This window comes from Kockiozyma suomiensis (genome assembly GCF_038497685.1).
Source record: "Kockiozyma suomiensis strain NRRL Y-17356 unplaced genomic scaffold V2V93scaffold_8, whole genome shotgun sequence".
Classification (NCBI taxonomy): Eukaryota; Fungi; Ascomycota; class Lipomycetes; order Lipomycetales; family Lipomycetaceae; genus Kockiozyma; species Kockiozyma suomiensis.
This window is the reverse complement of record NW_027117671.1, coordinates 393130-418975: the sequence shown is the minus strand read 5'-3', so window position 1 is coordinate 418975 and position 25846 is coordinate 393130. Positions and strand designations below refer to the sequence as shown.

The 25846-nt window shown below is 43.1% G+C and overlaps 9 protein-coding genes across 9 annotated transcripts; 5 read left to right on the top strand and 4 right to left on the bottom strand.

Moving 5' to 3' along the window:
• Window positions 1-5958: 5958 nt before the first annotated feature.
• Window positions 5959-7047, bottom strand: V2V93DRAFT_370828 (peptidase S24/S26A/S26B/S26C). The gene is made up of 4 exons (XM_066910368.1): window positions 6682-7047; window positions 6500-6610; window positions 6260-6428; window positions 5959-6199 (listed from the first exon to the last, which is right to left on the bottom strand). The coding sequence occupies exons 1-4, from the start codon at window positions 6855-6857 to the stop codon at window positions 6071-6073; spliced, it is 585 nt and encodes a 194-aa protein (XP_066765333.1). The 5' UTR covers window positions 6858-7047; the 3' UTR covers window positions 5959-6070.
• Window positions 7048-11031: 3984 nt separating this feature from the next.
• On the top strand, window positions 11032-12615 carry V2V93DRAFT_370818 (uncharacterized protein). The gene has a single exon (XM_066910367.1). It carries the CDS (start codon window positions 11058-11060, stop codon window positions 12210-12212), a length of 1155 nt encoding a protein of 384 aa, XP_066765332.1. The 5' UTR covers window positions 11032-11057; the 3' UTR covers window positions 12213-12615.
• V2V93DRAFT_370817 (Ribokinase-like protein) lies at window positions 12508-13941 on the bottom strand. Its single transcript, XM_066910366.1, has one exon. It carries the CDS (start codon window positions 13746-13748, stop codon window positions 12672-12674), a length of 1077 nt encoding a protein of 358 aa, XP_066765331.1. The 5' UTR covers window positions 13749-13941; the 3' UTR covers window positions 12508-12671.
• Window positions 13942-14007: 66 nt separating this feature from the next.
• Window positions 14008-16729, top strand: V2V93DRAFT_261894 (uncharacterized protein). The gene has a single exon (XM_066907149.1). The coding sequence runs from the start codon at window positions 14438-14440 to the stop codon at window positions 16325-16327; it is 1890 nt and encodes a 629-aa protein (XP_066765330.1). The 5' UTR covers window positions 14008-14437; the 3' UTR covers window positions 16328-16729.
• A 64-nt stretch (window positions 16730-16793) lies between these two features.
• V2V93DRAFT_370813 (uncharacterized protein) lies at window positions 16794-18488 on the top strand. The gene has a single exon (XM_066910365.1). It carries the CDS (start codon window positions 17132-17134, stop codon window positions 18260-18262), a length of 1131 nt encoding a protein of 376 aa, XP_066765329.1. The 5' UTR covers window positions 16794-17131; the 3' UTR covers window positions 18263-18488.
• Window positions 18324-20173, bottom strand: V2V93DRAFT_370810 (uncharacterized protein). The gene is made up of 4 exons (XM_066910364.1): window positions 20055-20173; window positions 19948-19993; window positions 19800-19880; window positions 18324-19741 (listed from the first exon to the last, which is right to left on the bottom strand). Exons 1-4 carry the CDS (start codon window positions 20086-20088, stop codon window positions 18658-18660), a joined length of 1245 nt encoding a protein of 414 aa, XP_066765328.1. The 5' UTR covers window positions 20089-20173; the 3' UTR covers window positions 18324-18657.
• A 584-nt stretch (window positions 20174-20757) lies between these two features.
• V2V93DRAFT_347102 (60S ribosomal protein uL10) lies at window positions 20758-21945 on the top strand. The gene is made up of 2 exons (XM_066907902.1): window positions 20758-20810; window positions 20871-21945. The coding sequence occupies exon 2, from the start codon at window positions 20907-20909 to the stop codon at window positions 21849-21851; it is 945 nt and encodes a 314-aa protein (XP_066765327.1). The 5' UTR covers window positions 20758-20810; window positions 20871-20906; the 3' UTR covers window positions 21852-21945.
• Window positions 21932-24761, bottom strand: V2V93DRAFT_370807 (Vps53-like protein). The gene is made up of 3 exons (XM_066910363.1): window positions 23509-24761; window positions 22286-23451; window positions 21932-22228 (listed from the first exon to the last, which is right to left on the bottom strand). Exons 1-3 carry the CDS (start codon window positions 24358-24360, stop codon window positions 22060-22062), a joined length of 2187 nt encoding a protein of 728 aa, XP_066765326.1. The 5' UTR covers window positions 24361-24761; the 3' UTR covers window positions 21932-22059.
• Window positions 24577-25568, top strand: V2V93DRAFT_370806 (uncharacterized protein). The gene is made up of 3 exons (XM_066910362.1): window positions 24577-24843; window positions 24910-25064; window positions 25131-25568. The coding sequence occupies exons 1-3, from the start codon at window positions 24760-24762 to the stop codon at window positions 25150-25152; spliced, it is 261 nt and encodes an 86-aa protein (XP_066765325.1). The 5' UTR covers window positions 24577-24759; the 3' UTR covers window positions 25153-25568.
• The last annotated feature ends 278 nt before the right edge of the window (window positions 25569-25846 follow it).

The following is a 25846-nucleotide window of genomic DNA, read 5'->3' as shown; positions in this document are numbered from 1 at the left end:
ACCTGCAGAAATCATCAGGAGTTTATAAACTTATATTCATTTACTGTTTGTTAAATGGTTGGCGATGTTGGTCATAGGCGACGGCGCAAGGGTGCTATGGAATGGGGAGTTATCTCTATCAAGACAGGTTTTGTGATTTGACCTTCTGTGGAGAATGGGCAGACTTCATTTTTCTCTTTTCATTACTGTTATTATTATTATTGTTCGGAATTTCTCCTCAGTTTTATATATTTTCAATATTTTTTTGTTGTTTATTAGTTGTACTCTTATTTTGTAGTCTGTGGGTGGTAAGTTCAATTCAGTCTTTTTTTCTCTATTCTCATTTGTTGTATGCTGTAAGAGAAGGAAGGATGCGAACAAACACAAAGTTACCTATACCGGTACAAAACAAGCTGGGTATAAAGCTTGTGGCGGTGCTCCTCAATGAGAAGAACATATCCACCGTGGAACAAACGTCCGGGAACCACATAAAGAAGACAGAGGCTGGGCAAAAAGCGGTATTCACAATTGTATTAGCGGCTTTAGAAATATATCACCATCAACAAGTCAAGACATATTGCGACCAGAGGAAATATGTGGGATGTGGGTATTGATTACAGCACATTTGCTGTAAGTGGTAAAAAGAGTGGCAGTTCGAAGTGGGTCTGTAAACTGGCAGCTAGTAGAATTTTCTTTCCTTTTTTTCCCCTTTTGAGATCATGCAGCTTACCGAAGTTTTTGACTGCTTATGATTAGATATACTTTCGTTATCACACGCATCGCTTCCATAGATTTCTGTTTCCTATCTCTTTTGCGAGCTGATTGAGGTTGGCTGACAAATGCTGTTAACTGCCTTTCAAAATAACTAGCACTTCAGTCTATAAAACTGCTATGACTTACACAATGTAATACGGCGGCAATTGGTTAAATCCACTATTTCAAAGTCAACGGAGTAAAGTGCAATATTTTACTAAATATTATACTACTAAACAAGTAGGTATATTGGTTTCTCACTGCGGCCCCACCCACATACAAACCTCAAACCTCCCAACGTTGGAGACACTCTATCCGTGACAATTTCGTAACCCAAGGCCGCGACGCTTACCGCTTGCACAAGTCGAGATGAAAACACAAAAAAAAAACTAGACTGGAAGCATTTGTTTTTAAGTAATATTTGAAATCTCGGTGTTTGCGAAAGATGCGGAAATGTGCCCCGGCTGATCGATTACCACTTGCTATCTAGGGCTTCAAATATTTTGCTTTTCAGCGAGAGCGCGGATTTATTGTATCTGATTTGATCTAATAATGCTAAGCACAGGTGGCTAGGAGGAGTCAATAAAATTCAATACTGCGAAACAAAAAGGTAAGATTTGTGTTCAGAACGGTTCGGATTGTAAGATGTGTAGCTACATGTGTGGTAAGCGAAAAGTATACACCGAAATAACCACTTTACCTTTTCTTCTATATTCTTAATTGTATACTGACATTCAGATTAATATATTTTTATGAAACAGAAAAAAAATAATAATAAATAAATAAATAATTAGATAAATAATATGGTTGCGGAGAGAAGAGAATTATGGCAATAATAGGCGACAGATTGAATCTTTACTCAAGTTTGGGTCAGGCAGGGTACGAACAGGCCAGGGTTGGAATAAAGTGGATGTTGGGGGCAGAAAGAAAGGGCAAGATAATATATATGATACGTTTCTCCTTCTAACTAGAAGGCCTTTATATCTACGATTAGTTTTCTTAGAATTTATCGTCATCAGTTAATCTAATACTAACATTGTTATATTGTGATTGTATACAGCTAATGGAGCGTTACTTATATTTACAACTTGCATGTCTCTTTCTCGGTTCTAACGCCCTTGAATAAATTACAGGCCACGCGTCATGTAGACATGAAGACTATTGCATGAGTTTTTGTCAAGACTGTCCTATTCAGTTGCCCACCAGGTTCTGTGTGAGTCTAGCGAGTGATTTGAAAGAGAATATTGGTCAATGAGAATGCTGGACGGACATCAGATCCGGGGAGCGACTTTAGGGGCTGACAAAGTCACGTTAAATGAATTCATTTATAAGTATGTAGCTGGCTCGTATATGCCTAAGTACACTTACGTAGTAACAGTGAGAATGCACTCAAGACAAGCACAGTATCTAGAGCGCTTACAGGCAACAATAGACGGTTAAAACAACTGTGTTTCAAAAATACAGTAGCCTAAACCCATGCTCTCAATTTTCGATATATGAAGTAACAATCTTCTCTTGATTATTCTACGATCAATCCTTTTTATGACATCATCTTACACGATCACCCGGATCATGTCTCTCGCTTCAGGGGATGCTACTTAATCTGCTTCATTTTTATACCAGTAAGAAATCATTAAATAGGAAAAGCTAAAGTTACCAGTGAAGTAAGTAGAAAATGAAGAAAAGGCTTTTCAATGCAGCTTATCAATGCATTCTCAAACTGCAACAACAAACAGTACCACGATAATAAGCAGAATAAAGCATATACAGAGCAAAAACGTCTCTGTTTACGAACAGCTTCCGAACATATACCGAGATCCATCTGGCCTGAATAACGTCATTCGCAGCATTCTATTTGCTTTTTCGAACGCGTAATGATATCATTACAAGCCAGCGAGATCAAGGAAAAGAAAGGTGGGCACGCCATCCGGGCAAGAACACGTCTTCACCGGCAGTGATTCGTCTCATTGACAGAAGCAGCCGATCAAGAAGTATTTAGTACCTGGAAAAAGCAATGTGCACCGATATTTGATTTGGGTTTCCCAGGCTCAAAACGGATAGGGCTCAGTCGATTATAAGTGCGTTCGACACTGCCGAGACAGGGCACTGTTAAAAGTAAGCTAAAGATCCCAAGACTGCTACCGTACAAAGCTGTGTCAGATTATCTGTCGATTCCTCTAACACTTTTCTATAATACTTTTCAGCTTTTGAAAATCCAGTCCAGAAAAGATGAAACTGTGGGTGACTCAGCCGAACTTAGCTTTTAGCTGGTTTTTGTGTGGCAGTTGTGTACTGTACTCTCCACCCGCCAATCTGCATTGCCAGTCTGTAAAAGTAGAACCAGAATAGATCCCGCCTATGTCGTCACCGCACATTCTTGATCTGTAGCAGACGGCCTCCGTCTCTTTGTACTTGATCTACCGAAAGCAACTGGCTCTATTTAAATGAAACATTTATTTATATAATGTGAGCTATATTTTCTATGATTAAATCTATGGACAGATGCAGCAAGTGAGTATAGATCAGGGCAAAAACACTCAACCATCGCAAGCAAAACATTTGGCATGTGTTCAATGACATCACCAATAGAATAAGAGAGTTGTCAAAAGGACTAGCAGTCGCATATACCCACTATATGTTACTTATGAGTCTAAAAATAGGGATTATTCAGTGACATATATCTGGCTAGCTTTACCTAGTTGTTGCAGTGCGCGGACGATAAGAAGTAGTCGAGTTGTTGATCCGGAGCATTAAATGTCTAGCTCCGATATGGCGTAAAAAACCCATCTCGTTCTTGCCGGACCTTAGACAGTTTCGGTCCCTTTTTTTGAAATCCAGGCTTTATAAAACGGATGTATGATACACAACGATTTCAATTGTTTTGATCACGTTAACCAGCTTGAGGCTCTAGTGGAAAATTTTGTTGACGGAATGTAAGATTTCCTTAAATGGCAGTTAGTTTTTAACCAAATCTCAATTATCCTATCGAGATGATATGATTATAGAATGCTTCTGAAACCGTAGTTTCTCAATAACGAGATTCAAATATGGAGACAGCTCCATGAGAATAAGTCAAAGAATCCAAAGAGTGTCTATTAAGATACAGCAATAGCTCAATGAAAACATTCAAGATATAACATTGAGTTAACCTACCCGAATCTGCCAAATATCCTCTTAGTTTCTTATCCTTTACCTTTTGTATTGATATCCTGCTCTGAGGAGTATTAGATATGATTGTCGCCGGTTGTATTGAAAATACTCATAATAGGTCATTGTAAGACATGTCCAATACCATTGCGTTGAGCTACCAATCTCGTAGAATATCGTCTCATGCAAAATATCCACTAAGCGCCATATGCATTCCCATTTAAAGAAAGTTTTTGATCAATTGCGGTACTTGATCAAGACAACTTGAGTCTACGAGATTATCTCGAGACGGCAGTGTGCTGTGCTGTGGCTTTCAAATTCGCTCAAACCAACCCACTTCGCGGAACGAAACAAAACAAGAAAGCAGAAATAGAAATCGAAAGAAGTGTGCTTTTTTAAAGTCTATTCTCCCTAATGGATCCAATCAGAATTGAAAATTAATAACAACACAACGAAGGAATGCGTGCACGGGACCATGGTATCAAAGACAGTATTCTAAGCAATATTCCGAAAGCGGGTGCACCGGTTTGATTAGCTCTTTCTCATTTCAGCAACAAGTTTTGCAGGGTCTAAAGTTCTCTAATAATTCGTCAAAAAGAATAGTACTTGATTGTGCGTTTTGACATTATGACTAGGAGAATTGAAGAGAAATGTGTATGTTCGTTATCTACAATCATGCTCACAAAGAATGGATAAGTTTGATTATTATTTTGCTGATTCTCTCCTAAATATTCTTAGATTTCAAGTTTTTTCTCCGGCTCATCACATTTCAAGAGCGTTAATATTAATTGAGACGTGCTGACTATATTCAAGACTCTTATACCTCCTTATTATATTCTCTTTATCTCAAAGATGAATTACAGCAACTCCCGTCCCTCGACAACAATTTTCAAAAACAAGACTTCAACTCACTCTAATAAATAGTTTTTTTTTCTTCAATAAATACCTGACGAAATATTAGAGCCTCTTCGACAATTTAGGATTAAAGGAGGGTCGCCGAAAATATCAGTGGTACGGGAAAATTAGGGGTCACATAAAAACGGCGCGCGCAGAGTGGTGCTGGGTAGGTCCTGCAAGGTACTATAGACTTAGCTTTCAAACATGCCAGATTTACAGAAATATTACTTAGAAATTTATTTAGAATTCAGTGAATGGTCTGATTTGATTAAATTAAGATTGTCTAGTATTTCTGATGCGTGCTGTTGGGAAAAATCAGAGACAAGAGATGCAGAGGTATGATTCGCCGGAAGCAAGATCCGGATCTAATATCCACTCCTCCAGTAAAAGAACATCCCAACAATGAGACAAAGCTTGACACGAAAAAAAAGTATACTTCCGAGAGGAATGCGAGAAGTACTGTACGATGGAATGGGTATCTAACTTCAGAATTTATTGCAGCTTAAACCTATGTTTTTGGCAAAGAAAGATGCAGGTTGGCGGAAATGACGTACGATTGAGAGGGCTCTCCGAGTATAGAACAAATAATTAAATGTCTTTTTTTTGAATTGTAGCAATCGATCGGAAATATGAGAACAGATAATTCGACAAAAAATTGACAGTTACTTTTTTACATGCTATCATCGTTGTTGTAAGCTCATCGGGTAGCGAGTAAGAATTAGAATATAGTACTGTCCTCTCTTGACCTAGTAGACAAAAAAGAATCTCAAACCAAATAAAAAAAAGTTTGATTTTCAACCGCTACTTGCAGTTTTACCATATTTCATACTGCGATATGCTGCAAGAGTAAGTAAAACCGTTTAGCCACGGTAAATAGGATCCAGATTCGCGTTGATCACCAATATGGTGGTTTAAAACTAGTTCACTCTGTGTGCGTGCGTGTGTGTGTGTTGTTCCTGTTAGTGCGCGACCTTCCCCTTTTTCTTGCCTTTAGTTTTTTTGATTTTCTATATGATACTTTCTGAGTGCAGAATTTTATTTTTAGCAGTCAGTTCGCGGCGTATAAATTGTAGCAGTCGTGAGATTATTTCGCATGATCATATGCACGTTCAAAGCCTCGCCAAACAAACACCCAAAACTAACCTCAAACACCGATAAAGAAAAAATAAGAACAAGAATCCCATTTTCTAGTGATAAACTTAATTTATATTTATAATCTATATACCACGGCTTTCATATATACCACCAATAATATCTTACACATTTGATTTTTGAACATTTAATTTTAAAACCATCAACGCGCAGACTTCATTCCTATCACGATTGCTTGCGGATCTCGTCCTCCTCGGACCGCAATCTTGCCAAATCTACTAAACGGGAATAATACATATCGAATTCTAGCCGTTACAAGTCCACAAGATACCTTCAATCGTCAAATTAGATAATCTAAGTGAAAAATGGTCTAAAATAGGAGAGAACTTACCGGTCCATATGTATTACTATCAACAGAATGTATGTTATCGCCTTCAACCCAGAAATGATATGGTGGAACAACACATACTGGTTCCGGGTATGGAAAACGCGTGCGTACTGTTTCACCTTCGAACGCGACTATACGCTTCACCACTGACGATTCAGGATCTCGAGGATTTCTAAAAATATATAAAAAAATGAGAGAAACAATCAATCTCTGTTTATGTAAAAAAGTCTTGAGCCGGCCTACCTCAACACGACGACATCGCCGCGATTATACGAATTGTAATTCTTCGAGCCCGATTTCCATAGCAGCGCGATATCCCTGACAAGTCCATTCGATTCCGGATTCAAAGTCGGTCTGCACAGGTCAATTCTTAGCATCCCCGTTTTCTTATTTCTATTTGGAGGGGGGAAAAGCTGGGTACTCACGTCATTGAGGATCCATCAATCACGCCGATCCAGACTTGATGATTAGCAACGTATGCAACGACCGGAATCCATGTTAATGCTAGTACAATTGTTCGGGTCGTATATGCAAAATTTGAATTATTCGCTTTGAATCGTCGGAAAAGAGAAGTGAACGCGGCTCCTCTTATTGAGGACATTCAAATTGAATGATAGAAGTTGAGTCGAGATTGACTCTATTGAAGCAAATTTTGGGCAATCTTCTGACACCAAAACGAAAAGTGGCAAGCGCTCAGAGCAAAACAAGTAATCAAGCAACTATATGGTAAAAAGAAGAAGAGATAAAGAACAAACTCGTAAAGAGCTTTTGAATGCTCACACAGTTTAAATATCGCTCGATCAGAAATTGATGTATTCAAGGGGCCGGGTAAATTTATATGCTAGCTATGTCTTTCTGCGAAATTTAAGGTTTAAACGTTATTTTGCAGTGTTTAAGTTATATTGTATCATCATACTTTTCTGCTTAACTCTTGCGGTGAGGTGAGTAAGTATTTCATTTCTTGTTTCAATGATTGGATATGAGATAATACTGACTGCGCCGTGCGCCGTTGACGTACTTTACTCTTTATTTCTTTGCTGGCTATCAATGAAGTCTGTCGTCGTCGACATATGTTAATTATGTTTCACAGACGCGATGGCAATCGTGGACTCAATCAACATTATAGAGAAAAAATAAAGAAGAGTAATACTAATGTTAGATAGAGATGCTAACAAGACTTTTCGTTTGCGAGACGAGTGAGTTGTGGGCCGTAGTCATGTAGATGCGAAATAACGCTACACACACGACTTGATTGTATGTACAATAATTGGTGAAGAATCAGAAATAAAATTTCGTTTTTATACACACGATTTACTCCAATATAGGAGGTATAGTTTTTTGTTAATTAGAGAAAGAAATCGAGCAATTTATTCTGTACTTTTCTTGGATGAGAAATGAAACTTTGCCGCAACCAATGCAAGTAAGTGTAATATTCTCGTTGTTTTCTCAAGCAATGTATTTTCTTCATGCAAAACGCCTCATGAAATACAGAATAAACGAAAAAGCGGCAGTCAAAACATAATGCCTTTGCAACAGTTGATCTAAGTCTTATTTTTGTAATCCCCGAAGTCGACCCAAAAATTTGGGACTGGTAGAGTTACTGACACGGCGTTCCGCCGTCAATATCTTGTAATGAAAGCAACAAAGTAATATTAAAGGCATCATAATATACTTTTTATTCGGTGTATAGTGATAGATTATAGACATCTATGCCAAAACTTTTTCATTTCTGTGGAACGATCTTTTGCTTTGCTTTTTGTTTTACCAGACAAGTTGAGGATTACTGCCATAGACATCGAATGAATCTATATTCAAAAATACAGTATTGTGAAACAATCGGAGATCGGATAAATTTATGTCAAGATCGAAAAAAAGCTGATAGCTACGTAATTCTAAAGCATTTATGATAAATAATAATATCATGCAAAGAACGTGTCATCTTTTTTTTGTCTTTCAAGTGTATCTCGACGGCGTGTACTGATAATGTCAGAGATCCAACTTCATGGATCTGATCTGCGAAAAAAAGGAACTGATCTGGACTATATCTCAAAGCCAACTAACGCTCAAAGGAGCCCTCCCGAGGCAGAAAAGCAAATAGACGAAAAGGTGAATAGCTATCAAATAGTGCGAGATGTACGAGAGAGAGTTTACCTACCAATTCTTGGTTTGCTAAGTTTGGATGGTCGACGCCTAGGCTTTTCGCATTCAATGAGGGTGCCCAGCGGAGGGATAGGGTTAAAGAAGAAAGGATATGTTTATTAATTTGAGTGAACATTCAGAGCTATAGAAAATAAACAAAACAGTAAATAAAAGTCTGAACAAGGCGTTATGAATGAAAGAAGCATAGATGGAGAGAGCTGATGAGAGTGCGGAAGAAGCGACGGCTGGTGTGAGACATGTAGCTGAGACATTAAACTATCCTGTTTTGGGTAGTCATGAGTGATGTGTGGTTATTTTGGGGCTCAGAGGGCGGGTGAGAGAAGAGGCGAGGTGACTACAGATGAGTAAGAGCGCGAGTACGAAGGCCTGAGCAGACCAAGGTTTGATCACTCGAACAGGCTAGTGCGCGGCGCGAGAGATGACTTGGGAGATGCGCTCTGTGCGCCAAATAGCAGTGACTCGTGCTGCTGCTTAGAGATTATGGATACTAAGATATTACTTCGGCCTGGGGTTTTAAAAGGATGGTATATTCAGCAGACGAGCGGTGCACTGGCCTCCGTAGATTGCGAAATCTCAGGTCGGCTGCGAGAATGAGATGACTAGGGCGATCCGCGATAGCGGGACAGCTAATCCAAATTCCGGTGTCGTCAATTTAGCAATGTATACGGCCGACAGGTGTGACTACCTTCTTCAACAGCCTACACATGGCAGATTCCGTCTCTCGGTGGCTCTCAAAGCACAGATTAGATTGACGACGCTGACAGGGCCTGTTCGTGATGCACTGTCACTTGTGGCCTTTTGCGCGAGATTTGCAGCGAAGGTTCAATCGTGCCCTGGCTCATCTGCTACTCAAAACTCAGTGTCTGGTACATTGTCTTGCCGTTGCCATCCTGAACATACAACACTTGTGGCTCCAACTGGTGTAGCAGTCGGAGCACAGGACTGCCGCCAGCACGTGAACTAAGCTCACCCTCGCCTCTGTTGTCTTCGTGTCTCTTGTCACACATACTCTTGCTAGGCTTAGAATATTTCATATATTGCAGCCGCACTAGTCTGTATCCTATATACACCAACAATATAGCACAATACTTATAGATATGTCGTAGATGAATCTGCCCACTGTATGCCATGCAACAGACGACTCCAGTCAATTGGAAAAAATCCAGTTCAACTAGAACGAGAACAAGAACAAGAACAGAACAGGAACATATACACTCACAACAAGACCGAGCAGGCAGGGACGAGATACACAGATAATACTCTGATTTCGTGAAAAATAGCTAGCCGTCGGTTATATTGGCTCCTGATTTAATTAGCGTGCGCTCTTCTCTTCACATAAGCCGCTAGCAATGACTAATGCAAGCTGTTGCCCTCCTGTCGTGCACTCTTTTTGCAGTAGGCGTTGGCGAGCCCTAAATTTATTCACCAAAGTTAAAGTTACTCCCGTAGTACCGTGTTTAGAAAGGCAGAGGAAAAGGGTTTGGGCACGGCGCAAAGGTGGGCGGGCAACGGGTGACGTCAGGCACATTGACGACAATATGATGCCCTTTCTATCTAATTATTTTGTTGTAGAATTCAATATATCGTATAGAGTTTTAATTACAATCAATTGACGAACAAGACAATTACACAATTGTACTTGGCTCCTCGTTTCGAGCGTGTTGTTTTTGGCATCGTTTTGCGGTTGGCTGTCTGCGTCTATGAGAGTGAGAGGGATTTTGAAAAACCCATATAATTCTGTTCGCACTTGGCCTTACTTTATTGCTCAGCTTCATTTTCTAGCTTGCTTGTTTGAAAACAATTGGCAGCGGCGGAAATTGCAAAAAAATGCAATTAATAGCAATAAACCTATTGATAAATTCAATGCTTTATTGGGGGAGAGATTTCTCGGAGCAGGCAGACAGACTGCAAATACTGGTCAATGTAGTGAGGATAAACATCTATATCGGTCTCATTGCTCTATCAAATCGCTCTCTTGTTGTAGTCTGTACATATATGACAACTTTTTATCTAGCTTTGTCGCCGGTATCGAGTATTACCTTGATGAATCATTCCCTTATTTAAAGCTACAACTGAACTGGTCCTCTTTCACCTCCGGAATTGACAAACGGCGCCCGTCATAGATGACGAAGAAATATCGCTTAGACACGTGCGGTGAGCGCTTCATCGTCGGCGGACTTGAGCTCCGCGGCCAATCGTCGGCCTGCTTTGCTCACTCGACCAGTCCAATAACTGTGGAACTCTGCCTGCTCACCTTCTGGTCTACCTCTGAAGTCTCTTGGCTATCTACGTTTGTATTTCTCTACGCATGCTTCGAGTATTCTCTCCCCATATCTCCAGCTCGCTAACACCATCAAGTCGCGTCCTGGGGACCATCTCGCCTGAGCTAGCCCGCGCGAGACGCAGGCACAGGATGTACCTCGGCGATCACGTCGAATTGAATCAATCTCAGGGTTAGGGCATATTGGATGGCTAGTGAGTGGTGGCGGTGGCTGGAGAGATACGGAGGGTACGGTTCTGGGTACGGCCGCCCACGGACTTGGCCTTCGCGGGGTTGGCTCCATCGCGAGCCTTTATAACGCAGGCCCCTTCCGTCTATTCATCCATCTCCCACCCCCGTTTTCCGCCCTCTCTTCCAGCTATGTTCGCCCTCGCCGACCAACTCGAAGTCGCTGGCGGCTTGGTCTTTCATAACCCGTTCTCTTCAACGCCCTCTCTTGAGGAGTCTGCAGTCATCCCACGCAATTCGGATCTCGATCACTCTGCCTGGTCGACCCACTTCTCCACCGGGCCCGCAGCTCAGATGCCTTTCTTCTATCCACAACAATCCACACCTCTCCCCTCCAGCGACTCTCACTCAAGTCCCGGAGCCTTTGCGCGTCGTGTCTCGCACCCTGACGACCTCTTCTCCGCCCCATTACCCTCGCAACCCGTCATCCGCGTTTCCCAAGAATCGCCGCAACAGCAACAGCCGCAACAGCAGCAGCAGCAACATCAACAGCAGCAGCAGCAGCCAAACACGCTTGGACTTGATATGCTTGCTTCCGACGCTTCGACTTCACAGACCTCTGCAAATCTCGTGCCTATGCTCTGTATGTCTACCAACGTCGCCATCGATCCTTCCTCTACTTCGTCCACATTGCCTCTCTACGTGCGGCGGCGGCGCAACGCCTCGTGCACGGGCTATGTCAGCGATCACGGTGGATCATGCTCGCCTCAGTCTTCGGCTTCGCTCTCAACTGCGGCCTCTTCTTTTCTTGAAGGTTCTGCATCGCCTCACGATCACAATTTTACCATGAAGGATACTATGCACTCCTTCAGCCCATCGATCATCCCCGATCAGTCTCTCGATCTGCTCTTTGACTCTTTCGGAAACAGTCATTCACAGTGTACACACCCCGGCTCGATGAAGTCAGAGTCTCCCTCTCAGCCAACGCAGCAGCACCTCGACTTTGATGACGCGCATTCTCTGGACCAAATACATCGCCGCAGCGAGTCGAGTGCTAGCGAGGCCGCCTATGATATTCCCAGCGTCGGAGCTAGCTATGTGACTTCAAAAGACGCAAAAAGTCTCATGTCATCGTTTAACTCGCGCGTGTCTGCCGGCACTCAAAAGAAGCACAAGTGCCCGGTTTGCAACAAGCGATTTACGCGACCGAGCAGTCTACAAACTCATATTTTCTCACATACCGGCGAGAAGCCGTTCCAGTGTGATCATCATGGGTGCGGACGTCGGTTTAGTGTGGTTTCCAACTTGCGACGGCATAGACGTATTCATCGGGGTATGTCTGCTTAAGACAAGAAAAATAAAGACACTCTTCTTTTATTATTATTTGGTTGCTATTGTATTTGTAGTTGGTTTGGGATATTGGGTTTTTTCTGAAGCACTTGAGTGGGTTCGATAGCGTGTGCTTTTTTTGTTTTGGGAATTTTTTCGGATATCTTTACAGAAGGCGTTTGACTTGAGATTTTTATTTTTATACTTTTTTCAACCTTTTCTATTGTATTTATACTGAGTCGGACGCTGAAAAGGTTTATTTTATAATATTTGCTGATATTTACATGCAGGCGCAAATTGGATGGGTGGATAGAACTTGTGACTCGCGTATGTATTTTACATTTAATGTACTTTTATGAAGTACAAATTGACATTATACTTGCTCGAGTTGTTACATGACAAGAGATGCAAGATTAAGTATTCAATTGTTTTAAAATGATGGATACTATTCCCATAAATGTAGGAATACAAAAAAACTCATGCCGAGTAAAACTGAGCTTTTACATTGGTGTGTGTATTTTTAAACGCGTCCTGGCTCTGAATTAAACGTAACTCGCCATGCTTCATATCTGCGATTCTGCGTTCCTTAGTACCCTTTTCTGGTCTCGCGACACCTAAAGTCTTCACTGCGAGCTCGGCTTGCTTATCGTATAGCGCCACTGCGTCTGCCGTTTTGCGCAGCACGGCCTGAACTATTGCGCTGACGTCTTCAAGCGTGCGCACGAGAGGCAGATCGTGATCTGGGATTGTGAGATTTTTTGATACATAAGTCTCATGGCAGCGACGTGTATGTTTGAAAAATTTGTCCGCCACCATGGAGGCGAAAAGGTCGCCAGTTCCGGTGAAGTAGGCGTCTATAAATGGCAAGCGCAGAAAGAATTGACAGGCAGACCCATCGCTGCGGAATGTCTGTCCGGCACAGATAAAATCATTTCCCTTGCCAGATGACGAAGATTGTTGACCGCTCCCGGTCGGCACAGCTGATGAAATAATAATGTTTGGCGTGTGGAATTTATTGTGTAAAGTCGTCAATGCAGTGAAGATATCAGCTTCTGAGGTAAGTTTTGTGCCGGTGAGTAATTCGGTCTCAAACTGATTTGGCGTGATAACCGTCGCCAACGGCAACAAAGATTCATAAGCTGGCACCACATCCGGCGATACGTAGAGTTTGTCCTCATCACCCATTACTGGGTCAAGGACCCAGATTATCTCGTCGCGGCCGTATGGCGAATCATTTTGATCGCGACGAAGGTCCTCGACTACTCGACCAACTTCTCGAACAGCCTCTGCGCCGGGAATATATCCAGACAAGATAACATCATAATCAGTCAATGTATTCGACTTTAAACCTTCGTAAATATCTCGAATTTGAGATGCAGTAGCGCGCTCGCCTTTCCATTGCATATATCCTGTATGGTTTGAGAAGGCAACCGTATTCAACACGTCAACGTCCCATTCGAGTAATTGCAGCGGAAACGTAGACGCACGATTACCCACGTATCCATGTACAACATGTGACGAAATGTCAAGAATCCGATAGAGCCCGTCTGGCATTTGTTGTGACTTTGCTGCCCTCGTATCGTGTGTCGTCGTAGTTGAGGTGCGGAGTTTAGTTGGGACTGATTAGCGCTATCAGCAACAGTACAATTTTTTTTACTACTACAGACTTTCTTCGCCTGCGGCTCGCGATCACGTGAATAAATCATCAGCAGTGACTAATAGGATTTGTTATGGCGCTTTGACACTTTGACGGATATGCAGAGTGTGAAACGTTTGTTTGTCGAGGTCTGTATTCTAATAATATTTTTTATTTTTTTTTTTATATTTTCTTAATTTTTTTTTGGCACGATGTATAATGATGAAAGCCGGTTTGAATGATTGAGGCTGCATATTTCACATGCTATCTCTACTGTTAATGAAATGCTTATACTGTCTCCTGTCGCTTGAATTTATCATATCTTCTGCCTTTTTAAAACCATGTCAGTTACTCTTAACTAGAACTGTAGCACCTTTGTAGCACTACGGTATGCAGCAAGATGGCAAGCAGTGGCGAGAATATTTACACGTGTGCGAGCATAGGAAGGCCATCTGCGTGGACTGACTGCAAAACACACGTGCACCGAAAATGGTCTTCTTTCACGCTCTGCTTTTCAGATCCATATCAACATCTTCATAACCTATCTTTTTGACGACAACAGACCGAGGTTCTTTGCTGTTCAATAGCCAAAAAGTGGAGCATTCTAATGCCGCACACCTCCGCTCGACCGGCTTCTTCTGTCGCGTGCTCAAAGATCCCTTCCTTTGACTGTGCTCCAAGACCCCCCCGCGTCTCCACTTCTCACATGCATTTGGTCGGTACCGTGCGGCCAAGTACCGCTAAGAACATAAGTGGCGAGTGCACGTTGCTTTCGCCTGACGGGGATGATGAACGAGTCTCTCTAGTTCAGATAATCACCAACGATCCGAGTTCTTCCTTTCAAGAAATCTTATCGCGAGCCACGTTGCTTGAGTTGAATCACTCGGCTCGTTGTCGACAGCCGCCTATTCTCTGTCTCCTTCTCTTCGCCAACGAGCACCATCATCTTGTCTCTCGCCAACCGGACACACGTCAGTACGCGTGCTGGGGAAAGTCTGCGCATCATAACCTGATCTCGGCTCGCGTTCGCTTTATCGATGTGCTGGCCGACGCAGCGATTCGCTACTTTGACGCAAATATCTTGCATAATGCCGCGCGCGGTGCGCGCGAGAACGTGCAGCGTCTCGTGCGCGGCATCGAACGCACGAGTAGTCGTTCTTTCGCGGCGCACCTTTTCAAGCCAGAGTACTCGAAAGAGTACCTATCTAATACCGTGCGTCAGTGGCAAGATGATGAGCGGATTTGGTCCTACGAATTCCCCTGCGCGACTGTCGTTGCTGCCTGTTCTTGGAAGAATGCTAGTATTGATGTTTTGCGCTTGGCGACTAATGTCTGCCTTGTGCGTGTCTGTGAGACTGATACAGAATGGAAAGAGCAACTTCTCGTGAGTTTGAAATGCCGAGTGAAAACAGTTGTTCTAATCGATACGACAACCGTTGAAACCGCTTTATCATTACAACATCAAGTCAAGATAGTTGTAGGCAATCAGGGCAAGCTTGACGAGACGTGTACGCGCAGTTCAATCCCTGGTGACTTGGTGCGCAGATACGAGTCGCAACTCGCAGATACCCTCGAATACCGCGATGCGTGGATAATAGATTCGGCTGTCGTTAATGTTTTTCACGTTGACTCGCTGCTGCTGCCGTATTCACTCGCGTTGCTGCATGAATATCTCGCCATTGTCGCGTGCGTACGCCGCATCTATGCACTGCGAACTAATAGAGTTCTCTCACCCTCATCGCCATCACTATTTTCTCGATTTATGAATTGTGTTTATCGAGCATTTGCAATTAAGCGATCCCCTCACTCTGTATCAGCCCTTACCGAGCGCTCTTTGACCCCCTACAAAACTCCATTTGACGCCTCTTGTGCTCGCGTCCAGCTCCTTTGTCAAAACGAACCGATAGCATATATCCTTTCCGCAAAGTACGTTGCCTATCACGGATTCTTTCTTGACGTTGCCGTTCAAAGCGGACAACTCACTCGAAATGCGAGCTATCTTCTCGGTCCGTTTCCTAATGGCGCAACTTATACTATTCTCGTGCGCAAAATTATTTGTAAGGCCGAGAGAAACCGCGTCGATAGCATTTCTCGAGGCGAGAATGCTATTATGAGAGTTTCGTTCACCAATAAGAAATGTTCTGGTACGCCTGCTGAACTGTTGGCATTAGTCGAGTACGATTGGAAAGTTTTCACCTCTTTGAGGATTTTGTCAGTTTCGAGATTTCAAAGTGTGAAGTTGGGCACGGAGAGGATATTGGTGCATATAGATACCCCTGACGAGTATATTTTCAAATCCGGAGATGTGGTTGAGGTATGTTCGGCGGCGACAAACTGTGCATGTGTAGTTTGTGGATTGTCAACGGAAGTTTATGGACTTGCAATGCAAGTGTTGGATGATTTTTCAGAGTGTCGGAGCTGGTTTTTTCAAGGAGAGAATGTGTTAATCTCGAGAGAGGACGAGAGGGCTTTTGGAGTGATTACCTGTGTTGATTAAGGCTTTTTTTGATACCCTGTCCTGTTTTCTGTGGTTTTGATATCGCAACCTTTTCGTCAAAGTATTGACAAGTGAGTAAGTAAGTCTCACCATAAACTCTGAAGTTCAGTAATTTTGTTTTGATTCAGAATCGAAACGCCACTTGGAGTCATAGACTTTTGCCTAGTTGTAAAGCGTATTAATTCTACTTTTACTCAAATAATAGTTGACAATAAAGAAACTAGCTACACGGTAAAGATTGAATATAAATCAAACAGTGTAATATTACGAGCGATGATACTCAAGTGTTCTAGTAGAGTGGTTTTCATGGCGTAGATAATTGAATATTCTTTCTCACTTCTTCCAACTAGTACCACAGTACTGCATTTTACAGCACATCTTTCTTTTCATTATGATTAATTAAGCGATGGAAATAGACTAATTTAATCTGATAAAAAAATTCAGTTCGTTGAATATAGCAGCGGTCTAGAATTTTCAGGGGTCATCGTCCTGTAACCGTCTGGCACATGATAAGCCGTGCTCACACTTCTGTTGAAGCTTCTACGCGCTCTTCTAGTCTCACAGTCTTCCCAGTTCTCTATACACTTGAACAAGCCGAATAACTTGACAACAAGTCCTAAGGAGAGTGTTTGATTAGCGCGGTGGATATTGCTATTGCTATTTTCTGAACGTTTTCTTTATTGGAGAGAGTATTCGGAATTTGACAAAACACTCTCGTTTCAGACCTTGCGCTGTTAAACGCACCAGACCAACTATTCTTGCGTTCATTTCATCTAACTTTTTTTTTCTGCAAAAACAGTAACAATGTCAGATGTTGATATTTCTATCCGTTCATACTCTACCAATCCGACACCGAAACCTCACACGGTATACCACATCCAAGTGCGCCTTCCACTGCGCTCATACACGCTCATGAAACGATATTCCGAATTCGTCACATTGGCATATCAGCTCGAAAATTCAGTAAACGACGATCTCCCTTTCAAACTTCCAAAGAAACATTTATTCAATAACTCAGTTACGAATCTTGATATTGTTGAGGAGCGTCGGGATGGACTAGAGAAGTTTCTAAGAGATATTCAGCGCTCGTCGGATTCGCGATGGCGGCTTACGGATACGTGGCGCGAGTTTATGGGATTAGGAGGTAAAGCTGGCGAAGGTGCCAGTGGTAGTAGCTCATTGCTATCCAGTCAATCCAGCAATCCGTCTTTGATCATGTCTTCGGGTCAAAATGTCGGCGATCCTATTGTCTGGCTTGACACTTTGCATGAAGTTAAGTCACTTCTTCACGTCGCGAGAAAGTACCTATCCGATCGCGACACAACATCAAGTGCAACAGACTCGCGCACGGCTGCGGCTGAAGCAAAGAAATGCCTTGTTCAGACTGGAACCAAGATAGTAATGCTCGATCGCGGACTCAAAGAACTTTCAAATTCTGTAGGTCAAGGCGAACTTCGTCGCCGAACAGATATGCTGAACCTTGTCCGCAAAGAACGCGAGGGCCTCGAAAGCCTTGCAGCTACTGTATCCCGCAACCAATCTGCTGCTCCCTCGACGCCGTCTTCGGACAGCGCTACAGGAGAAGATGCCGCCGCGCTTGACGCTGCTCGAGCTGCGTTGTTCACCGGTAGCAAAGGCGTAGTCGGCGCTGTCACGACATCTGCTCGCCGCGTCCTCGGACCGCTAGTCGAAACCGCGGAAACCAGACAACAAGATAATCGAGGTCTCCTCGACCTTCAGATGCAGAAAATGCGAGACCAAGAAGAATCTCTGGAAGAATTCAGTAAAATCCTCGCCAGACAAAGACAGTTGGGTGTCGAGATTAATGATGAGCTTGAATTGCAGACTGAGATGATTAGAATGCTGGAAGATGACGTTGATAATTCGGACGGAAAACTTAGGAGAGCTGATCGGGCACTGAGAAAGGTCAAGTAACTGGTTTTTCGCTGTATTAGATTTACTTCTTTTTTCCTTTTACATTTTTGCATCTAGAAGTCTAGGGAGTTTTTTTTTCTTTATTTCATAATTCTCTGTGGTTTTTCTTTTACGATAATTTTTAATATAATGCTGTAAATAACTACATATTCGCAAGTCTATATCGTTCGAGACTTATCACATGCATTACTATATCAGATCACAAGCGCAAACAAGAAAATAAAGCACACTGTTCAATTTTTATCTTCTCCCACAGCTAAACGCGTAAGAAAACTAAGAGGTACTAAACATTTTCTAATCCCGAAAAAAAAAAGGCGACAAACACCCTCCCCAAAAAAGATATGAATAGCAAATGAGCAGATACAAACGTCAAAGAAACAACACTAGCATTTGCTTTACTGACTGGTGCACTGGGCACGCTCGCCACCCTGCTCGTCCTCGTCCTCATCCTCATCCGAGCGGAGGTTAGCTCTGCTCTGCTGGCTAGGATCAACATCTTGCAAAACGACGTCCTCGACCATAGCATCAGCCGGCAGTCCCAGATCGGGTCTCGGTGGCAGAACTGTTTCGAGCAAGGCAAGCTTGTCAGCCGTGGTGAAGTTGTTTGACGGGAACTCGATTTCAAATTCAATGTATAGGTTCCCGTTGTTATGAAGTCTATAAGAAGGCATGCCCCGACCCTCGATGACTTTGAGAGCACCGGGCTTGATGGTCTCGCCAGGGATGATATCGACCTTTAGCCATTCGTTGTCGAGGTGCTGGATAGCGAGGCTTCCACCGGCAAGAGCAGTCAAAAGATCAATCTTGGCGTGGTAGTACAGGTCGTCTTTCTTTCTAACGAATCTCTCATGTGGCTGCTCATCAATAACAAAGATAACGTCTCCAGGCAAAATATCGGGACCTTGGTCACCTTCTTCGGGGAACGTAATCTTCTGACCGTTCGTCATACCCTTGTCGACATGGACCTCAAGAATCTTCTTCTCGCTGATGGTCTTCTTACCATTACAGGTCTTGCATCTATCCTTGTCCCTGATGATTTCACCTTCACCTTTGCAGTCGTGGCAGACAGTCTGAAATTGCTGAATAATATGGCCCATTCCGCGTTGGAAAGTAACTGAACCAGTACCGTTACAAGTGCTACATTTCTTGACTGCGCCTTCTTTTCCACCTTTTCCATTGCACTTCTGACACGAGATTGTTCGCGTTAGGGCAAGCTTGGCGATCTTACCCTTGTACAAATCCTCCAAGCTAACACGCAGAGCATGGACGATATCTCTGCTCCGTCGAGGACCACTTGGACGACCGCCACCACCGCCAAACATACCACCAAAACCACCAGCACCACCGCCAAAGAATTGCGAGAAGAGCGCCTCGGCGCCGTTCATGCCGCCCATGTCAGCGCCACCGGCACCAGAAAGCCCTTCTTCACCAAATTTGTCGTATATATCACGCTTTTGTGGGTCTGAAAGAATATCGTATCTAAATATGTCATCAGAACCCACGATCTAATAAGATAACAAAAGAACGAAAGACTTACGCATGCGAAATGTCCTTAAATTTTTCTGCAGCCTCAGGATTGTGCTGATTCTTATCGGGGTGATATTTCAGAGCGTTTACTCTGCACGGGAGCCGGGTTAGCAGATCAGGCATTAAAAACAGTCAGTTTATGTATGATAAATACACACCTGTAGGCTTTCTTGAGCTGAGCATCGGTAGCATCAGCTGGGACGCCTTTGATGGAGTTTTGTTAGTAGGGGTTCAAAGATAGATACAGGAAAAAAGGAGCGCTTACCGAGGACGTCATACAGCTTTGACTCTTTAACCATAATTGTGTACGATTTGTATGAAAAAGAAGAAGAAATTTGTTTTCTTTTTCAAAGAAAATAGAAAGGAAAGGAACAGAGAATCAGCAGTAGACAGAGAATTCAGGCGGCGTAGCTCTGGGTTCTCCACCGCTTATTTCTAACGCGTACCTTTGCGCAAGGTAAATTTTTTTGGGTAACGCGGGTTACTCATCACTCGCTTCGCTCCGATTCCAAGCTTTTCCACAGCCTTCCACACACTTTCACGCTCGCACTTTTGTATTACTGACACTAGACTGACTGTTGGTGATATTGTATATATTGTGGTTCTAGAGCGATTCAAAATGTATGATTAGTGTCGTTGCAGTGCTGCGTGCAGAACGGACGGGCGGGCGATACGGGGATATATGAGTCAGTGCTGATTAAGCATTTTTTTGGGTGTAATATACAATCGACTAGCAAAGCAGCTTACAACTCATCGCATTTCTATTTCGTTTTGCTATGAATGCTGTATACTCTTTCTTCGGCCCGGCTGGCTCAAATGCTTAGTAGCAGCGGCATGTTTATATCTTCCTTATGTAAGATAAACTTTAGGGCTGGTGTAGGGCTACTCACGTGACTGAGATCAGAGTACGTGACTGCTTTCGTATTAGACCTTGTCAAACTCTAATTTTGTACGGGACTGAGGTAATCTCGAAATTGTGGAATCGAATTTTGAATAATCCACCAAACAAACCACCTTCGAGGTACGTTATCTATACTGACTATAATAAGTTGTTACTGTGAATCTGACAGAAAGAATCTAGTCCTTTAAACATCCTATCTTCCTTACAAGAGTCGAAATGGGAGGCACTCGTGAAAAGAAAATTGAATACTTTGAGAAGTTGCGTGTTCTCCTCGAGGAGTACAAGAGCATCTTCATTGTTGGCGTCGACAATGTCTCGTCGCAGCAGATGCACGAGATCCGTAAGGCTCTTCGCGGCGAGGGTGTTATCTTGATGGGAAAGAACACCATGGTTCGTCGTGCCATTCGCGGTTTCCTCTCTGACTTCCCGGAGTTTGAGCGTCTTCTTCCTTACGTTCGTGGAAACGTTGGTTTCGTCTTCACCAACTCGGACTTAAAGGGAATCCGTGAGGTCATCGTTTCTAACAAGGTCGCTGCGCCTGCTCGTGCTGGTGCTGTTGCCCCCAAGGACGTTTGGGTTCCTGCTGGTAACACCGGTATGGAGCCTGGTAAGACCTCTTTCTTCCAGGCTCTCGGTGTCCCCACCAAGATTGCCCGTGGTACCATTGAAATTACCTCTGATGTCCAGGTCGTGTCTGCCAACACCAAGGTTGGTGCCTCTGAGGCCACTCTTCTCAATATGTTGAACATTTCGCCCTTCACCTACGGTATGGTCATCTTCCAGGTCTACGACCAGGGCCAGGTTTTCACCCCCGATATTCTCGACATTGAGGAATCCGCTCTCCTTGCCAGCTTCTCGTCAGCCGTCGCCACTGTTACCGCCATCTCCTTGGCTACTGGCTACCCCACCCTCACTGCCGTCATCCACCATCTCATCAACACCTACAAGAAGGTTCTCGCCGTCTCCGTCGCGACTGACTACACCTTCCCCGGTTCTGAGGCTATCAAGGATCGCATCGCCAATCCTGATGCCTACGCTGCTGCCGCTCCTGTTTCTGCTGGTGCTGCCGCCGAGGAGTCTTCTGGTGCTGCCGCCGAGGAGGCTCCCGCTGAGGAAGCGGACGAGTCCGATGACGATATGGGATTCGGTCTCTTCGACTAAACTGATTAAAAAATGTGTTTTGTCCGGAATGGGTATTGTATAGTACATTTATTTAGGAAAAAAATATATGCTTTATAAAGGTTTAGATATAACAGGCGCTCTATCGCACATCTGTAGTAGTACATCTGTGACTATACTCCTGCAAAAAATTCTCTTTTATAGACTATATTCATACTATCATACTCTTTACAGCCACCAATGCATAATTTCATTCCGCTCGCCATCGGAATTTTTCGTTATTAAATGCTCTCTTCACAATGTTTGTCGTCGGTAAATATACCTTAAGATTTTCCGGAAGGTCTGCGGACTGTCCTGTCAAGACTGCTTTCAACACTGATTCGAGACGACTCATTACCCTGTTAACTAGATTGAGGTATCTGTTGTATTCCTGTTAGTGATTTGAAAACCGATACAAAAACATAATGAGTACTTACGAAGTTGATGGCTGGACATCTGGCGGAGAGTCGATCACTGGAAGTCTTGTGAAGCTCTTTTTAAGAACATAGCAGTCAAGTAGTAATTGCTCAGACACGAGTTCCGTAAGCGGTTTACATCTTGCGATGTTTGGCAAGAATGTACTAACTGTCATTTCCAAAACGCGATCACAAAACGATCGAACAAACATCTCTTTGGGAGAATATTGAATCACTAATCGTACATTGGATTCAATGGCCTTTATTAGTTCAGTCACGTATGCGCTTTGATCGCCAACGCTATGCAATTTGCTCCAGTTTGTATTCAACATCTCGCGCCAGGCTGGCTTGGAGTCCATTTCCACTTTTCGAACTAAACTTTGAACCGCATTATTCGTTACGGCGATAAACGAGTCTTTCTCCTTATCAAAATCAACTTGAGACTTGAATTCCTCATCAATGACATCGCTGATACGTTGTTCTAGTTGCTCTGCAGTGGTATGACAGTAATTTGCAGTTGCAATAATCAAGCAGGCTAGTTGAACGTCCTGCTCTGTCGCAGCTCGTTCCAAAACATGCTGTGTCAGTGCACGGTCAGCGTATTGCTGAAGATGCTTAGCAAAAATCTTCGACAAATTGAGGAGCTGGACACCTGTAGATATCTTCGCTGACTGTGCCAATAGTTTCCTGTATGATAAAAATAAATCAACAGAAGACGGTAGCACTAGCTGCGACGCCTCATCGTCCGCGGAAGGAGGGGTAATCATTTGATTACTATACTGCGAAACTAACGCTGACAGCTTGCGGTCTTGCGATTCGACCCAGAGACCCAAATACGGCTCAAATGCTTCAGATATTGCTCGTCCAAAGACCAAAGCTGTTTTATCTCCAGACGAGGCATCGGAGCTATCTATTGAAGTTCGCGAATGATTATAGCGCTTCTCCAAAAATTGCTCAAACTCCATTGTTTCTTCTAATGCTTGTAATAACAAATCAACATTCAGAGTCCGCCCACTTTGCGATAAATGTAATTTGTAATCGTCTCGTGTGATCTCGCAAAAGGAGCGGCATAGGGCTTCGGCTACCGCCCAGTGTGGGGGAAAGATTTGATTAATCTGAGGCTCGATGCCTTTCAGCATACGTTTTAAATATGAATATCGCCTTGAGATATTATCTAATGAGCCAGCCTATCATAAAATGTCAGTTGTCTAAAGGATTAAAACAAAAGTATGTGTTTTTCGCACCTCCTCGCTTCCTCGAAAAATGTTTCGATATTCTCGTAGTTGTACATTACAATACCAGGTAATTTGTCGCTGTCGATAAGATTCTCCCAGCGCATCCAGCATTGCACAAGCTTCCTGCAGCACATTTGATCGTTCGCTAAAGTACTCGGGTTTTTTTCCATCGATCGCCATCTCAAAATCAGCCGAAACCTGCTCTGCAATGTTGTGTTCTAACGTAGCCACGTTTTTACTGAGATTTGCAATTTGAGTGATTGATCTGTAAGACTTGAAATATCCCACCAATTCAATTACAGCCTCTAGCAGCTGTGAAGCATCTTTGTATTCTCGGTTTTTCACCATTGTGACTAGTTGCTCATAGGCAGTCGTAAGCATTTGAAGACGCTTCAGCATGGTCATAGACGATGTAAGATTTCGTTTGGTCTCATCGAGTTTTCTTATATCAGCCGTCATATCTCGAATCACGTCCTCGGCCACCACCGCTCTCTTTCTTACAGTCTCAATATGCTCAAAGATCTCGGATAACTCTGTGTGCGCTTGAGCTACTCTCTGAACACTTGGTTCGGCAGCAGCCTGCGCTGCCAAGAGTTCATCGATTTTATCATCTAAGCCTCTAGAGTACACTCTGAGACTTTTCCGTACTTGGCTAATTGCTGAGATTGTTTCTGGAGTGGCAAAAATTTCCGAGATATGAGAAACGGGGTCATAATCTGTTTGATCTAGCGGGTCGAGCAACGACGGCTCGACAGTTGCTGTTGTCGATGCGTTTTGTGTGGTACCGTTTTTGAATGCCATCGCTTCTGCTGTAGGACCATTGCTTAATTTTTGCTGACTACCGAATATCGATGATGCCATAAGATGACTGGATAGGTTGAAGATTGGTTGACGCGTCGAAATCAAGTCGCTGCGATAGAGATCGTGAACGTTCGACGCCGATATCTCCACCTACCGAGATCTTGTAGCGTCAATGTAGAAATACCAGACTGTTCAACCACTAAGCTATAAGCAAACAATTCAATCAAGGGTCGTCAGGTAAGACTGCTGCCCATATTCGACTGCGACTGCGATATAGTTATTCAAGCCGACTTTTGGTGGCTCGAAAGATTCAAGGGTCGCCCTATTGCACCAGCCACACAGAAGACACAAAGCCACAACTCTATTCGTCCACAAATTTTCACACGGGAATTATACTACTCTCAGCATCACAATTCGATTTATCTAACCCGTTCTGAGTTTAACATATACATACACGCAATGGATTTCAGTAACGTCACTCAGAAGGAGCAGAAGAAGTTGGAGGAGATTAACGTCGATCTGACGATGTCGGCTATTTCAGGTGTAAGATACTCGTCGAAAGTGACTGTCAGCGATTATACAGACTCTAACATTATCTCTCAATAATAGACTTACATGACTATGGTTGGACGATGCTTCTCTCAGTGCGTCAACGACATGACTTCAAAGTCCATGTCGAGAAAAGAGGAGGCTTGCGTGAAAACTTGCGGTGAGAAGTTCATGAAATTTCAGCAGCGAGTTGAACTGAGATTCAATGAAGAAAGGTATGTTTCTTTATAAGCTGATGAGAAAGGCAAAAGACAACGGCGATTCTAATTTTTGTTCTGTAGTGCAAATCTCAATGCTCCTTAAATTTTCGGACAAAATAACTAGCTACCGATCAGCCAGTACCTTGATGCAGCATATTCGAATCTTTTTGCATGGCTTCGTCATCCTATTGCATTACAGGAGCTGGGTTCTACTCTTTCAATGTATTTGGATTATATTTGAATATCGGCGCAAAGAGCAAAAAAAAAATCTTTTGCCGGTTTGGAATACTGTACATATGTACTCTTGTTATTAGTAAATAAGAGAATCTCCTTTTTTTGCAACTATCTTTAGCCATGGCATTTCATGAAAAGGTCAGGTCTTGATGTCTGCGTGTGATTATGCTGTGGCAGATGTAAATAGAGACAGATAATGATTATCGCCGATTCTTTGCAGTCCCTAAATTCAGTAAACTCGGCCTAAATTTTCCTTAGCGTCACCTCCCCCAGTTATAATCTACCGAATAGTCTCTACACTGAATGCAAGGTGGTTCATTTGTGTCTGATTAGACAGCTTCATCTGATACACCTCCCGCAAGTGCTGCTTCAAAAAGCATACAGTAGCAGAGATTGTAATAGCTTCATACATATGTTTATAGATATTTTCAATAATTTCTTGCCGCTTTCTCAAAAATGTTATTATGAAATTCATATGAAATGGCTTATTGTAAATTTTTAAATTCCGGTGTCTAGGACCCGCGCGTATTGGCAGTAAATTAGGGATCCCTGTGTCGCGTTCT